The following is a 13,475-nucleotide window of genomic DNA, read 5'->3' on the forward strand; positions in this document are numbered from 1 at the left end:
GTTCATCCATCCCACAAATATTTATCGAGACCTGCTCTTTCCCACACACTATTCTGGGTGCTGATGATATAACAGTCTTCTCTCAAGAAGCTCATCTGCCCCTAATGAATCTTTCTCCCCTAGGAGAAAGACAGCAAACAAATAAATGTGCAGTGTGACAGATGTAGTACTTACCACATCTGTGAAGAAACTTCAAGCAATTCAATGAAAGCAGAGAGAGAAACGATTGGCACTTGCTATTCAATATAGAATGGTTAGGAATGGCCCTCTGATAGGATAGTTGTTGAGCAGAGAGTGACATCGAGGGAGGCAGTCATGCAGCCATTGGGGTGGGTCAGCCTAGGCAGAAGTAGCACCTGCAAATGCCTGAGTGGACTCTGTACGGAGCCTCTGAGGTGGCCACGGTCACTGGTGAGGGAGGACCTGGGGTGGGGAGGGGAAGAAGAGGTGGGAGAGGAAGGGTGGGCAGATCAGGGCCAGTCCTCAGCCCATCCCTGGGGCTTTGGGTTTCACTCAAAATGATGTGCAGAGTCATAAAAGGGATGGAAAAGAGGAATAACCAATCTGGATGCTAATTTGAAAACAGACCATAGGTGGGCAAAGATGAAAACAAGTAAAATAACTAGGAAGTCATCTTAGTAATCTGGGTGAGAGACAGTGGCGGCTTGAACTAGAAGGGCAGCAGCAGAGCGGGTGAAAGGAGTTAGGTTTTGGAGCTAGCCAGTGGAATTGCCGATAACTTGGATGTGGGGTGTAAGAGACACCGAGGAATCAAACGGGAGGGTTGATTTTTTGGCCGGGCAGCTTGGAGCGGAGAGTTGCCATTTGCTGAAATACAGAAGGCTCCAGTGCAAGTTGACTTTGGAGGGCGATCAAGAGTTCCGTTTTGGGGCATGTTAGACTTATGATGTCTATTGGATAGACAAATGGAAGTGTCAAATGGCCAGTTGGGTCCAAGAGTCTGAGTTGAAAGGGAGGTCGGGGTGGAGGTAAACAATGAGAAGGTGGTCAGCGTGGAAGTGAAAGCCCACTGAGTATATTAAGGCACTGAATGTCAGTGGAGGGGGAGAGGAGCCCATCGTGGGCACCCTGAACTCCAAAGGTACAGATGGTGGGGAGAGGAGGAGACTGAGAAGACTGCGCCAGGTGAAGGGAGCGATCGCCTGTATCTGATGCCGCTAGTGGGTGAGGAAGAGAAGAACCAAGGAGTGAGCACGTTCTGTGCGACAGTGGCAACACATGTCCAGAACAGCCTGCAGGCAGAAAGTGCCCACGTCAGACTGTCTCCCCAACTCCTCTCCTTATTTTCTGGTTTGGATAGCAGAAAAGATCACCCAAGCAAGTGCCTCAGCCAACCGCAAACATCCTAGTGCTTTACTGTGAGAAATACTGTTCTAAATCACTCCTGCTGTAAATTTACTTAAGACACACTGGTCCTCCTGGTTGAAGCTGGACCCGTGTTCCTTAAAATCACATGACTTGTGAAGTGGGCTCTGTATGTCTTATCTCTAAAATATAAAAGCATGGGGCACCTGGGTGGCTCCGTTGATTAAGTATCCAACTCTTGAATTCGGCTCAGGTCATGATCCCAGGAGCCCCTTACTGGGCTCCACGGCGCGTGTGGAGCCTGCTTGGGATTCTCTCCCTCTCTTTCTCTTCTCTCTCTGCCCCTCCCCCACTGGCACATGCACTCTCTCTCAAAATAAATAAACTTAAAAAAGGGGCATCTGGGTGGCTCAGTTGGTTGAGCATCCAACTTCAGCTCAGGTCATGATCTCATAGTTCATGAGTTCGAGCCCCGCATCAGGCTGTGTGCTGACAGCTCGGAGCCTGGAGCCTGCTTCCGATTCTGTGTCTCCCTCTGTCTCTGCTCCTCCCCCACTCTCACTCTGTCTCTCTCTATCAAAAATGAATAAATGTTTTAAAAAAATTTATAAAAAAATAAAATATAAAAGCAGTAACTCAGAGATGTCAGTACAACATTGTTTAGGAAGAAGGAAGGAGAGGAGGAGCCATGTTCTTAGCATGATGCCTTCGCATAGTTTTGATTATTTCTCATTACATTCATACGTATCATACATGAAATGTCAAAATTTGAGTATTTGCTACCACACTAGTATTTACTTGGTTTTTTGGCTCGTTCCATACCAATGGCGTAATGAAAAAATGGCGCCCAGCAAGTCTCCTGTGTCTGTGTGTGATTTTCATTTTTCAGATACTGACCCAACATATTCTTAAGCCCCTGATCAATTTTTTTTTTTTTTTTTTTTTTTTTTTTTTTTTTGGTGGGGCTGACCAAGTTCTAGGTTTATCAATGAAAGTCATGTTCAGAAAGTTGTATAGCACTTCTTGTTTAAAAACCACTCTCTTATACAAAACACATTTGAGCGTTAAAATAATTTTGTGCGGGAAGGCATATTGTATTAAGTTGGTGGTTTTTAAAAGCAAATTGCTGCCACTTCCTCTTTTCTCACTGTATCCTGTGCTAGAGTGATTGCCTCCTTTCTTAGCTGCAGATAATAGGCTAACTATTCCTGTGTTGAAAATTAGACCAAATTTTACAGTTGGAAACAAAATGGCTTTGCCATACACCTAAATTTTTTGTTTGCTACAGACTAAATTGCTCTAATGCTGGGGAAAGGGAGACTGGGCTGATCGGTTTGGGTGTGGAAAGACAAGGGAATGTCCAAGCCTAGTACAGGACAGATTTCAGTGGTCACAGAAAAATGTATACTAGTGGTTACAGACTGGTTCTGGCCTGTCAGCTTAAACTAAAACTTGAACTAAAATGGTTTTAGAAAATTCAGATCACTTTATTATCATTGTCACTCTATTTTTTTTTTTGGAAATTGCTTTGAGCTCAAATGTGTTTCCAGCCTAGTATTCAAGAACTCTTACAAATAAGTTGCAGTTTGGGGCTGGTAAACATTTTAACGTGTGTGTAGAATTTTCTTTTTCTTTTTCTAAACAATTTTTTTTAGAGCAGGGGAGAGGGGCAGAGAGAGAGATCATGGGAATTTTAAGCAGACTCCACACGCACCGTGGAGCCCAGCATGGGGCTCGATCCCACGACCCTGGGATCATGACCTGAGCCAAAATCAAGAGTTGGATGCTTAACCCACTGAGCCACCCAGGCGCCCCTCCTTTTTCTCTTTCTACATTGTTAGGTGATACAGATCAGTAGTGTGACTGTTCGTCTTGTGATTTGCTTTACATGGTTACCACAGGGTTTTCCTGGCCTGTCCTAAAATATCTTCAGTGTGGCATAATTTCTTCATCCCATTCAACTTGGTGTTATATGCAATCGTGTGTTGAGGAATGAATGTGTAAATCATATGTTACCTTGCCTACCACAGTGTAAGTTTTTTAATGGCTGGGATGATGCCTGAGTCAACTTTGTTACTTCTCAGAGCCTAGTCCAGTGCTTCCTACATAGAAGGAACTCAATTAACATCTATTGAATTGACCTGCATTAGTATTGGTAATTGTTAATGTTGGTTGCATTATTCCGTGACACATATAAAAGGAAAATGTCTAAGAGCAATTAAAGCTATGATCTTCTTGAATTTCCTTTTACTTATTTCCTTTATTTGATATGTGTTGTTTTGTATGGGTACTATTTTTATATTTGGCTATTTACCAATATACCTTAACAGAACTTATAGATTATAAATTGACATTTAATCCTACTCTCACAAGAAAATTGTCTGGTATTTGTGGGGACGGGGTAACTGGAACAGACTCCTAATACTTGCAGATTACTTGAAAAATGCTTTATGTGGTGGCTTTGGATAGATTTATTTCTATCTCTTGAGATTAGTGGGGAGCCGCACGTCCCTTGTGAAATAAATACAAACCTCCGACAAAACGTGCCTATACATTTTCAAAAGCCAGGATTATTCTTTACTTAAAAAACAGCCTTTAGGTTTTACATTATAAATATGTCTGCACATATGTTGACATTTGAATAGACATTACCTGAAGTTTTGTCTTTTGTACATGATAGTACCGGGAAACCCAAATATGAGTGGTTTCTCCAGAAAGATTCCGAAGGGGACACACCTTCTCTTATCAACTGGCCTTCCAGGTATATCCCAGGTTGAAACTCTCGGCTTATGTATAGTGAGTGCTGCTACTGCCCCTGCTGACTTGCCCGGCTTTTCCACCCACGACCAAACCCTAACTCTCTTCTTGCCCTCGGTTAATCGCGGTGCGTTTGAAAGTCATGCGTTCACAACGGGCTGCGGGAAGTTACGTTTGGATCGTTTGCTTTTCGCCTCCGGTCACCCTCGATCCCTGCTAATCGTATTTCTCCCTCTTCTGTCCTGTTTCTGAAAATCGTTTTGATTACACTTCTGGCCTCTCTCCTCTCTCGCCCGCCCACATACCGTCAAGTGGGGGCAGTAGTGAGGACTGGGCTGCTCTCCTCGTGAGTCACACTAACTAACCAGCTCTCGTCCCATCCTGGCAACCCCCCCCTCCGCTCAGCACTTCCAGCCTCCTGCTTTTCATGTCTCCTCGTCTCCAAACCATTAGTTAATTCTCCACAGTTGCACTCGGGGCATTGTGGTTTTAAAGGCAGACAAAAAAACAAAAAACAAAACAAAACAAAAAAGTTTCATTTCATTTTTAAGGTTGGGGGCAGGGAGAAGCAGAAGGAATAAGAATGAATAAGTCACTAGCAGGACAAAGCACCCATGTACTGAGTTTCTAACAGTCACTTTGTCCTCAGCTGAGGACAACATTCAGATTGTCTCTGATTAGAGGGACACATTCCACAGGAGAACTTGAACCACATTTCAGTCTTGTTTTGATTAACAAAGCTTATAAATATGAAAACCTCCAACACTGCCTAGTCTCTGGGAAAAATAACTCCGAGTGCTTTTTTCCCCCTCCTGAATAGTTCATGATAACTGCCTTTTATATGTGTCCTTGACTTTTTTGAATGAAATATACACAGATACCCTGCATCCTGTGCTGAAAACATGTAGGAGTTTATATCAAATTTAGCAGGGTGCGTTTGTCATTTAAGGAAATACTCTCTTTCAAAACTGTCCGTCATAAATAATTATTTTTGCTGACTGATCTTTAGCAAATGAAAGTTGAGGTTCCCTAAGAAATCCCTTTTCCCACTCCAAAAACGTGTTTTACTTTTTAAAGATGATTACCAATTAGTAATCCCCTTCTTCACCCGCTTCAGTGGTTTCTCCTTTCTCACTACGTGGCTTTACAAAAAGTACAAATGAGTAGGAGCTAACACTAGTAAGTGTTTACTCTTGAAGAAACTTTGAGGCTTTTAAACTGGATTTCGGTTTTGCTCTCAGATACTGAAATAGCTGGAGAAGAAAGCCGAGCGATCCCTTTTAAACTAAGGGCCTAATAGCAATTCCAAAGGGGAGAAAACATTCGGTTCCTTAGTTCTTTCAACAAACACCTTTTCTCTAACATTCTTCTCGGTAGTAATTGTTGTTAGTAATGCTGGTAGTAATAACGTGAATGCATATAGTCTGCCTTGCATGAAAAAGCTTGCGAATGTTTACTTGAGCTCTTGAAAGGGTGACTGTTGTAGCTTGAGCTCAATTAAAAAAAAATAATCATCACGAATGCTCTTACGTTTCCAGGAGACAGTGAAATTGCATTTGGTCAATAGGTATATGTCTACCTGGAACCACCCCCCCCCCCCCGCCCTCCCCCCCGCAGTCCATACACAAGGCCCATACATGTGGAGAGTTTACTGATTCCCAGCACCAGCCTCAGTATGCCCTCATGCATACTGGTGGTGCATACTAACGGATTTTCCTGTGGCTTCTGGTCATTCATGTAGTCAGAAGGCATCCATTCTCACCCAGGATGGCATCTGACCCCCTGTCAGCTTTCTAGAGGGCAGAGTTAGTTTTTGCACCATGCTGGCATTTGGAAACCCGACTCAAACTCGTTCGTCTGGCAGGTGGTAGGTTTCTGACATTAACCACCAGAAATGCATTGTCACGGTGGCTCTGTCTCTGGGCGGCTTTCCATTCACGGGCAAGCTATGATCCGCGCATGCTTTCTTCCCGTTGAGCCGTTACTGTACTTTGCAACTTAAATCCTTTTTCTTTCTTAAAGAGTTAAGGTTAGAGAAAAATTGGTGAAAGAGGAGAGTGCTCGCAACAGCCCTGAACTCGCCTCAGAGCCCCTGACTCAGAGGAGACAGCAGCCAGTGCCTGTCCAGTGCTTGTCTTTTCAGTCAGAAAATTCGGCCTTTGATAGGGTCTCGAGCAGGGCAGCCGGCTCCGCACGACAGCCCATCCGCGGCTACGTCCAGCCGGCAGACCCGGTTCACACGGCCACGCTGGTGACCTCAGAGATCCCAGAAAATGTATCTGAATGCAGCTGGGGAGCGTCAGCCACCCAGAGTGTCAAGAAGCCTCCCAGCTTGAAGGTTCTAGAAAGTGAGAGGAGGGAGACTCCAGTTCTTCATATTTGTGAATCAAAAGCAGAGGAGGATGTGCTCTTCACCGAAGCCCTCGAGGAAAGCAGGGACACGCTTTTGGCTCTGGAGGATCACGGGCTTGCCAGAAGCCGGGAAGAACCCTCTGGAAGCGACGACTTCGGCAAGCCCGTGGTTAGCACTGCCACCTTCGAACTTCGGAAGGAACCGGAAAGTCCGTCACACCCACCTCACACTCAGCAACAACCCACTGAGAGGATGGGCAGACAGGAAGTGGTCCTGTATGTTCAGAGCGAGCCTGTGTCCCAAGATGCCAGGGCGACGGGCCACAAAAAGGAAGCATTTACCAAGAAGCGCAAGGTCCTCACCCGCTCCCTGTCTGACTACACGGGCCCCCCTCAGCTGCAGGCCCTGAAATGTAAGGACCCCGCTTCAAAGCAAGAGCACGAGTCACAGACTTCCAAAGCCGAAGGACCCCCCACGGAAGTTGGCGTGCTGGACACAAAGGTCTCTGTCGCCCAGCTCCGAAATGCCTTTCTGGAGTCTGTCAATGCCAGCAAGAAACGCGAACTGTAGGTGATGTTTCAAACGTCCTCCTGATGTGTCACTTGCACGTCCTTGGCAGATTTATTCACTTCTCAACTTGTGTGGTGTCCTGCATTGGGTCACGTTAGCTTAGCTCACCAGTGTGCAGGGCAGACTATACAGGAAATGGCTCAAAAACTACCATTCTGCTTCTGCCTACTAATGGGGAGCTGCAGTATTGGGTTGCTGGAATGTTCCACCTCCTTTCCATGCATGGTCGGGGCATGCAGTGGGATTTGGTGGTGTCTGGGCCTTGCCTCACTGAGATGCATAAACCTTTGCTTTATTCTCTCTCTCTCTCTCTCTGTCTCTCGTTTCCCTTCTGTATCCTCCCTCCCAATGATTCTAAAAGCCAATCCCGGGTTGAGAGGTCAGCCGAAGGAGTTGGCTTGCCTACCGGTGTGGAACGGGAGAGAGGGTCCCGGAAACCAAGACGCTATTTTTCTCCTGGTGAAAGTAGAAAAACTTCCGAGAGATTTAGAACTCAACCTATAACCTCAGCAGAACGAAAGGAATCAGATAGGTAGGCATGCGTACGTGTAGTTCTACAGTCTAGGAACGTAAAAGCCATCTTACGGGATTTTTACCACAGTGATGGTCCTAGTGCTGTGTCAATGGGATCTGATGATTCCGTAATTCTTCCACCTAATCCATAAGAGATATTTATACATGTATTTTTAAAGAATGCTTCCTGGGAGAACAGTATCACAATTAACCGTTTTACACCGCATTTAGATGGTAAGAAGTGAGACACGTTATTTTTCTTCATTTAATGTTTTTCGTTTCTTAATGCCCTTGTTAAAGTAGAATCCGCAGTGAGTATCCGCTGACTTTTCCAGGGCAAGTAAATAGGGGTTTTATATTCATCTTATAAATGTCTGTCTACTTGTCGTGTTGAGTTGTATACGACCGTATGCTTGTGTGTAGAAATGGTAAGGTTTGTTTAAACAGTGATCAGTCGTGTTTAAGTTACACTCCGTTTTGGTTTGCCTCCACACGGTGTGCACCTGGCTGGGTTGTGTGCACACGTACTCCACCGTGTCCATTAACAACTGTCCCTGCGTGTTCACAACGAGACTTGCTGGCAGGATGATACTCTTTAAGAGAGTGTGATTGAATTTTTACTTTTGTTTTTACTTTTAATCTGATGCTTTTTTATTTGGATCTTCTATTCCCACCAGCTAACTTTTTGTCATTTTTATTTGCTAATGTCTTTCCCAGGTCTGCGTCGCATTCAGAATTGCCAACTGCTGAGGGCAAGTATCTGTTTTCCTTTTACCGCTTCTCTGTCGTCTCACCCCGACCAGGTTTACATAACATTTCACTTTTTTGAGAGGATGAGTTTATGCAGCATACCGATTTCTTTTCTGCAGGTTTTCTTTCTGTGAAAATATTAAAACCTAGCTGAGATTCTCAGATGAGCTTTCCCTCATTTTTGAGAGAGAACTATGGAGTGTATAATACTGAAACGACTGTTTGGCTAAAGAAGCAGATTTTTGTTTATTTCTTGTTACTATTTAACAATGAAGATGAGAACTTCCTTTCGTAAAAATCTATTCTCAAACCTCAATTGTTCAAATATTAGAATAGAAAATTCCTGTCCGGACGGAGTTTTGTCTGGTTAAGCGCAGTGGAAATTAGCACCTTTTCACTGAGCAGAGGGATGGGATCCCTCCGAGGGGAAAATACTACCAAGTGTAATTTGGGGTACGTCCATTCTTCTCTTCCAAGGGTTTCCAAGTCAGCCTTGGGAAACTCTTCAGAGATTTCACCTCCATTTTTCTCACGATGTTCGGTGTCTATTTTGTGGCCTTTTGCAGATGAAGAAAAGGTAGACGAACGAGCCAAGCTGAGTGTTGCTGCCAAGAGGCTGCTTTTCAGGGTAAGGTGCGCCAAGTGCTTGAAGAGAAGCTGTCACCCCTCTCCCCCTGTTCCCTGCATGGCCCCTGGCTCCCATCTTGCCCTGGCCTGTGCACCCCCCCGCCTGAGCCCCCCGGCTGATGTGGCCACCAGCCCACACCGCAGGGGTGTGGACTTCTGAGAATGCTGCCTGCCTCCCAGGTGGACCCTCCCAGAGGGCCCTCCCAGGCGTCCTGTAGGGGGACAGAACAGAGACGCTCTGTGGCCCCCGCGCCCTTCGCCCACATTTATAAGGATTCCACATTGTTTCTGATCTTAGGAAATGGAGAAATCATTTGATGAGAAAAACGTTCCAAAGAGACGCTCCAGAAACCCGGCCGTGGAGCAAAGGCTGCGGCGGCTGCAGGACAGATCCCACACCCAGCCCGTCACCACCGAGGAAGTGGCCATCGCAGCCACGTAAGTCCCCCTTGTGACCTCTTGGCCTTGGGAGAAATGTCTTCTTGAAGGAAAAAAAAAGATTTAGAGGCTTGTAAATAAAGTGAAGTGATCAGGAGATGGTTTAGTGAGAAGCCAACAGAGAAGTTGGTACTTTGGTATCTCCCTTACTGTGGTCTCTATGAACTTTGTAATGGGATGTGTTGCCTGCTGTATCTCCTAGAAAAACCTAGAGAGGAACTTAAAATTGTTGTTCATCTGTGCATTTTCGAATCATTTTTACAATGGAAAATTTAAAACAGATTTTTTTTAAGTTATTTATTGATTTAGAGAGTGCAAGCTGGGAAGAGGCAGAGAGAGAGAAAGAGAGAGAGAGAGAGAGAGAGAGAATCCCAAGCACAGAGAATCCCAAGCACAGAGCCCGACGTGGGGCTTGAGCCCATGAACCATGAGATCATGACCTGAGCCAAGATCAAGAGTGAGACGCATAACCGACTGAGCCCTCACAGTGTCCCTAAAACATGAGATTTATACAGTGAACCCCCCACGTACTCATCACCCTGTTTCAACAGTCCGCAGCCAGCCAGTCATGCTCTACTGACATCCTACTCCCTTATCCTCTCCTCCTGCATCGTTTTTAGGCAAACCCCAGGTACCGTTTCATCCATCAGCATTTCAGCCGATATCCCAAAAAGATAAGGGTTCTTTTTGTTTGTTTTTAAATAATCACCAAAAACCCCAAAATATGACTCGGAAGTTTGATGACTTTCTGTACATGAGCAACATGTTCCTATATGTTCAGAATGGATTTCCCAAAGTAATTCAGAGATCATTGCTTCAATCAAGTGAGAACTTTTATCAGTGTTTTAAAAATTGCTTTTGTGCTTCCCCTGGACACACAGACACACACACACACACACACACACACACACACACACACACACACACTGTTCCTGAAGAAAGGAAGTTCATCTCCTTCAGGGCATGGCCATCCCATGAGGCATCTGTAGCAGCCCACATCTATGTACCTGCTGTTTGATCACTTCTTACCCAGCTGTTCCTCAGCCTCCTGGTGTATTTGTGGATGAGTACTTCATGCATTCATTAGGAACTCATGGCAACTCAGCTTTTCCTTTTTTTTTTTTTTTTTAATGTTTATTTTTGAGACAGAGAGAGACAGCGCATAAGTAGGGGAGGGGCAGAGAGAGCGAGACACAGAATCTGAAGCAGGCTCCAGGCTCTGAGCTGTCAGCACAGAGCCCGATACGGGGCTCAAACTCACAAAAGTGAACTCATGACCTGAGTGGAAGTCAGACGCTTAACCGACTGAGCCACCCTGGTGCCCCATTTTTTTTTTTTTCATGTTTGAGTGGCTGTTGTAAACTAAGAAGCAACTACCTGTGGGAGTGAAACAGTAAATATAAACCAAAATTACCACCTTGTAAGGGTCCCGAATCTACTTTGATGTGCTTTATAGATCATATGAGTACACTGATTTTTTACAAAATGGATTGAGAACAACATTCCGAAACGTGGGCATTACCTACTGATTTGCTGGTGTCGATATCAGCTTTCCCTTAAGTTATTTTAAAAATCAGGGCATTTATTCTGAAGACAGGGTGAATCCTTTCCAAACTTTCAAAACCTAATCGTACGCCGTTTACTTCGCGTAGCCTGTTTCTTATTTCCTAAGTTTGTAATTGCTCCTCCCGTTCTTTTGTAATTTGCCCCCAAACACTTAGCAAATAATTGCGTGGAAATATTGATTTGCTGTTTCTGAATTTAAAACTGTGTTTTCCTTTAATGCTTCTTTTCTTCTTCTCTCTCCTTACGAACGTTCCTTCTTTGGCAATTGCTTTTAAAGTGAACCTATCCCTGCTTCGTGCTCTGTGACCACCCACCCCGTAATGGCAAGACTTCCTAGTCCCACTGTAGCTAAGAGCCCTGTGTCGCCTGCCAGGTACTGGACAGAAGTAGCTGCATGCAGCCTGAGGGCAAAGGTCCTAGACAGCAGATGCATCTCATGCTCTGAATGCCTGTCATTTGTTTGAGAAACGAGTCAGAGCGACGAGTTGCTCTGGGAATGGATGGCAGTTTGTTTTGTCATAGTGCAAGACTCCGCTAACTCCATGTAGGCCTGCATGAGAAAACATTTCGCCTACCTGCTTACGTTGTGTGTCGGAACTAGGATCGCACTAACTCACTTACACTCTTGTTTTGTTTCTGTTTTTCGTGATCGTGGTAATCCCTGTGAGATTTCATTCTTCTAAAATACTAGCACTTAATGAAGATTAATAGGCAAATGGGGAGTTAACATGAATGTTGAAATTCCAGTAATACCCCAGTTTTTTAAAAACGCCTGTCATCGTAAAGACATGCTAAAAACAATCCTATAAATTTCTAACGTATAGAGAGACAAGGCCACGGCATTTTGGGATTGGGACAATAATAATTCATAGTGTCTGCGCTTAGATGTTTTACTACTAAGTTTTCAGTTGTGGTGTTTTGAAAGTATGTCCTTACGGCATGTAAATATCCGCTCTGTTTTACTGTGAGGGACCAAATCACAACGGCTAAAAGTAAGGTTAGAAGAAGTCACGTGGCAGTACAGATATACGTGTGGCACCACCCAGAAGCAGGGGTCTCTCTGGCAAAGTAGGTGACCATTGCTCTCCTCGATCTGCGTTACCATCCGTTATACCCTGGAACACTGACCCTGCTCTCGGGTCTGGGACAGCTTGTGAATTGGTGATTTAATTGGAGTTCAGACAGGATATACTGTTCACTGGGCTTGGGAATTGGATTTGCCAGTGACATAAACATACATTGTCATAAACCTTCTAGGATCCACAGTGACCAGGTAACGGGAAGCCTTCTCCTCCACCTGAAAGTTGGAGGAACTTATCAGCACCTAATTTCCTTCACTTTTCCAAGTTACTGGTAGAAAGTTATGAGAGAAAATGCTATACGGAAGGAGTGAAAGGAATCTTTAAAATTGAACCATTTGTGTTCAGCTAGTGAAAATCAAAGCTCTTGTTTTAAGTTTATTTTTCATTTTTGAGAGAGAGAGAGAGCGGGAGCAGGGGAGGGGCAGAGAGAGCGGGAGGGAGCATCTCAAGCAGGCTCTGTCAGCACAGAGCCCAACGAGGTGCTCTCTCTCACCAACTGTGAGGTCGTGACCTGAGCTGAAATCAAGAATCGGACGCCCAACCAACTGAGCCACCCAGGCGCCCCCAAAACCAAAACCCTTTGTTACAGATATGTTGTTGGCCGAATGACTGTATTATTTCCTAATTCTATAACGTGAAAAGAATACCTCTGAATCACATACTTAGATAATGTGTAAATATGCCATCGGTAATGCCTTGGGACTCCCTTTAGCCTTACTTATTGATACTATAATGATACATGTCCCTCTAAGATAAGGCATATCCAAACTGACTTCAGTTCCTTAAAGAGAAAATTCACTTTGTGGAAATAATTCGGAGCTAACGACCTGCTCTTTGTGAGATTGGTAATGCTAGCTGTGGTCTTCTTAACAGCTAAACGGTGCCCACTCCTGTCTTAAATTTCTGTAGGGAGAAGTCAGCCCTGTTCAAAATTGAGTGACGCTGGGAAGAAAGTTAATATTCACAATTTAGCAGTGGGCTTTTGTTGGTTTTTCTCTGTGTCACCGACTTTTTTATCCCTTTCAGACTACAGGCATCTGCTCACCACAAGGCTTTAGCCAGAGACCAGGCAAACGAGGCCAGAGATTCTACCGAGCAAGGTGAACCTGACTCCTCCACTCTAAGCTTAGCAGAGAAGTTGGCCTTGTTTAACAAGTTGTCCCAGCCGGTCTCAAAAGCTATTTCTACCCGAAACAGAATAGACATGAGACAGAGGAGAATGAATGCTCGCTATCAAACTCAGCCAGTCACGCTTGGAGAGGTAGAGCAGGTGGGTACGCTGTGATCTGGTTCCTCTGCAGGAGTGGGGAGGGGGGCTGCGGTTCTTAAAACATAGGAACACAGTGTTGCTCCTGGGTTAGGGGTATAATGAAGGCGATCTACCTGTAAACTGTGTTACCTGTAAGCAACTAGGTAAGAACTTCTTTCCTGAGAAAGATAGCCATGCCAAGTACATTTCTCTTTTTCTGTTTTCCTAATTTGCTTGCCGAAAG

The 13,475-nt window shown here is 44.7% G+C and overlaps 1 protein-coding gene across 17 annotated transcripts in view; it reads left to right on the forward strand.

The window, feature by feature from the left end:
* Positions 1-13,475, forward strand: part of SVIL (supervillin) — a 230,723-nt gene that overhangs the window by 159,749 nt on the left and 57,499 nt on the right. For 10 of the 17 annotated variants that reach the window (XM_078450304.2, XM_078450309.2, XM_078450306.2 and 7 more), the window contains 8 exons: positions 4,007-4,087; positions 6,106-7,002; positions 7,368-7,538; positions 8,237-8,271; positions 8,836-8,897; positions 9,195-9,334; positions 11,178-11,273; positions 13,009-13,252. In XM_078450304.2, coding sequence (XP_078306430.2) covers positions 4,007-4,087; positions 6,106-7,002; positions 7,368-7,538; positions 8,237-8,271; positions 8,836-8,897; positions 9,195-9,334; positions 11,178-11,273; positions 13,009-13,252 — 1,726 coding nt within the window. The remainder of the gene's footprint in view (positions 1-4,006; positions 4,088-6,105; positions 7,003-7,367; positions 7,539-8,236; positions 8,272-8,835; positions 8,898-9,194; positions 9,335-11,177; positions 11,274-13,008; positions 13,253-13,475) is intronic. The other 7 variants (XM_078450300.2, XM_078450303.2, XM_078450312.2 and 4 more) reach the window with 5 other exon arrangements.

The sequence above is a fragment of the Panthera onca genome, chromosome B4, assembly GCF_046562875.1.
Source record: "Panthera onca isolate mPanOnc1 chromosome B4, mPanOnc1 haplotype 2, whole genome shotgun sequence".
NCBI classification, from domain to species: Eukaryota; Metazoa; Chordata; class Mammalia; order Carnivora; family Felidae; genus Panthera; species Panthera onca.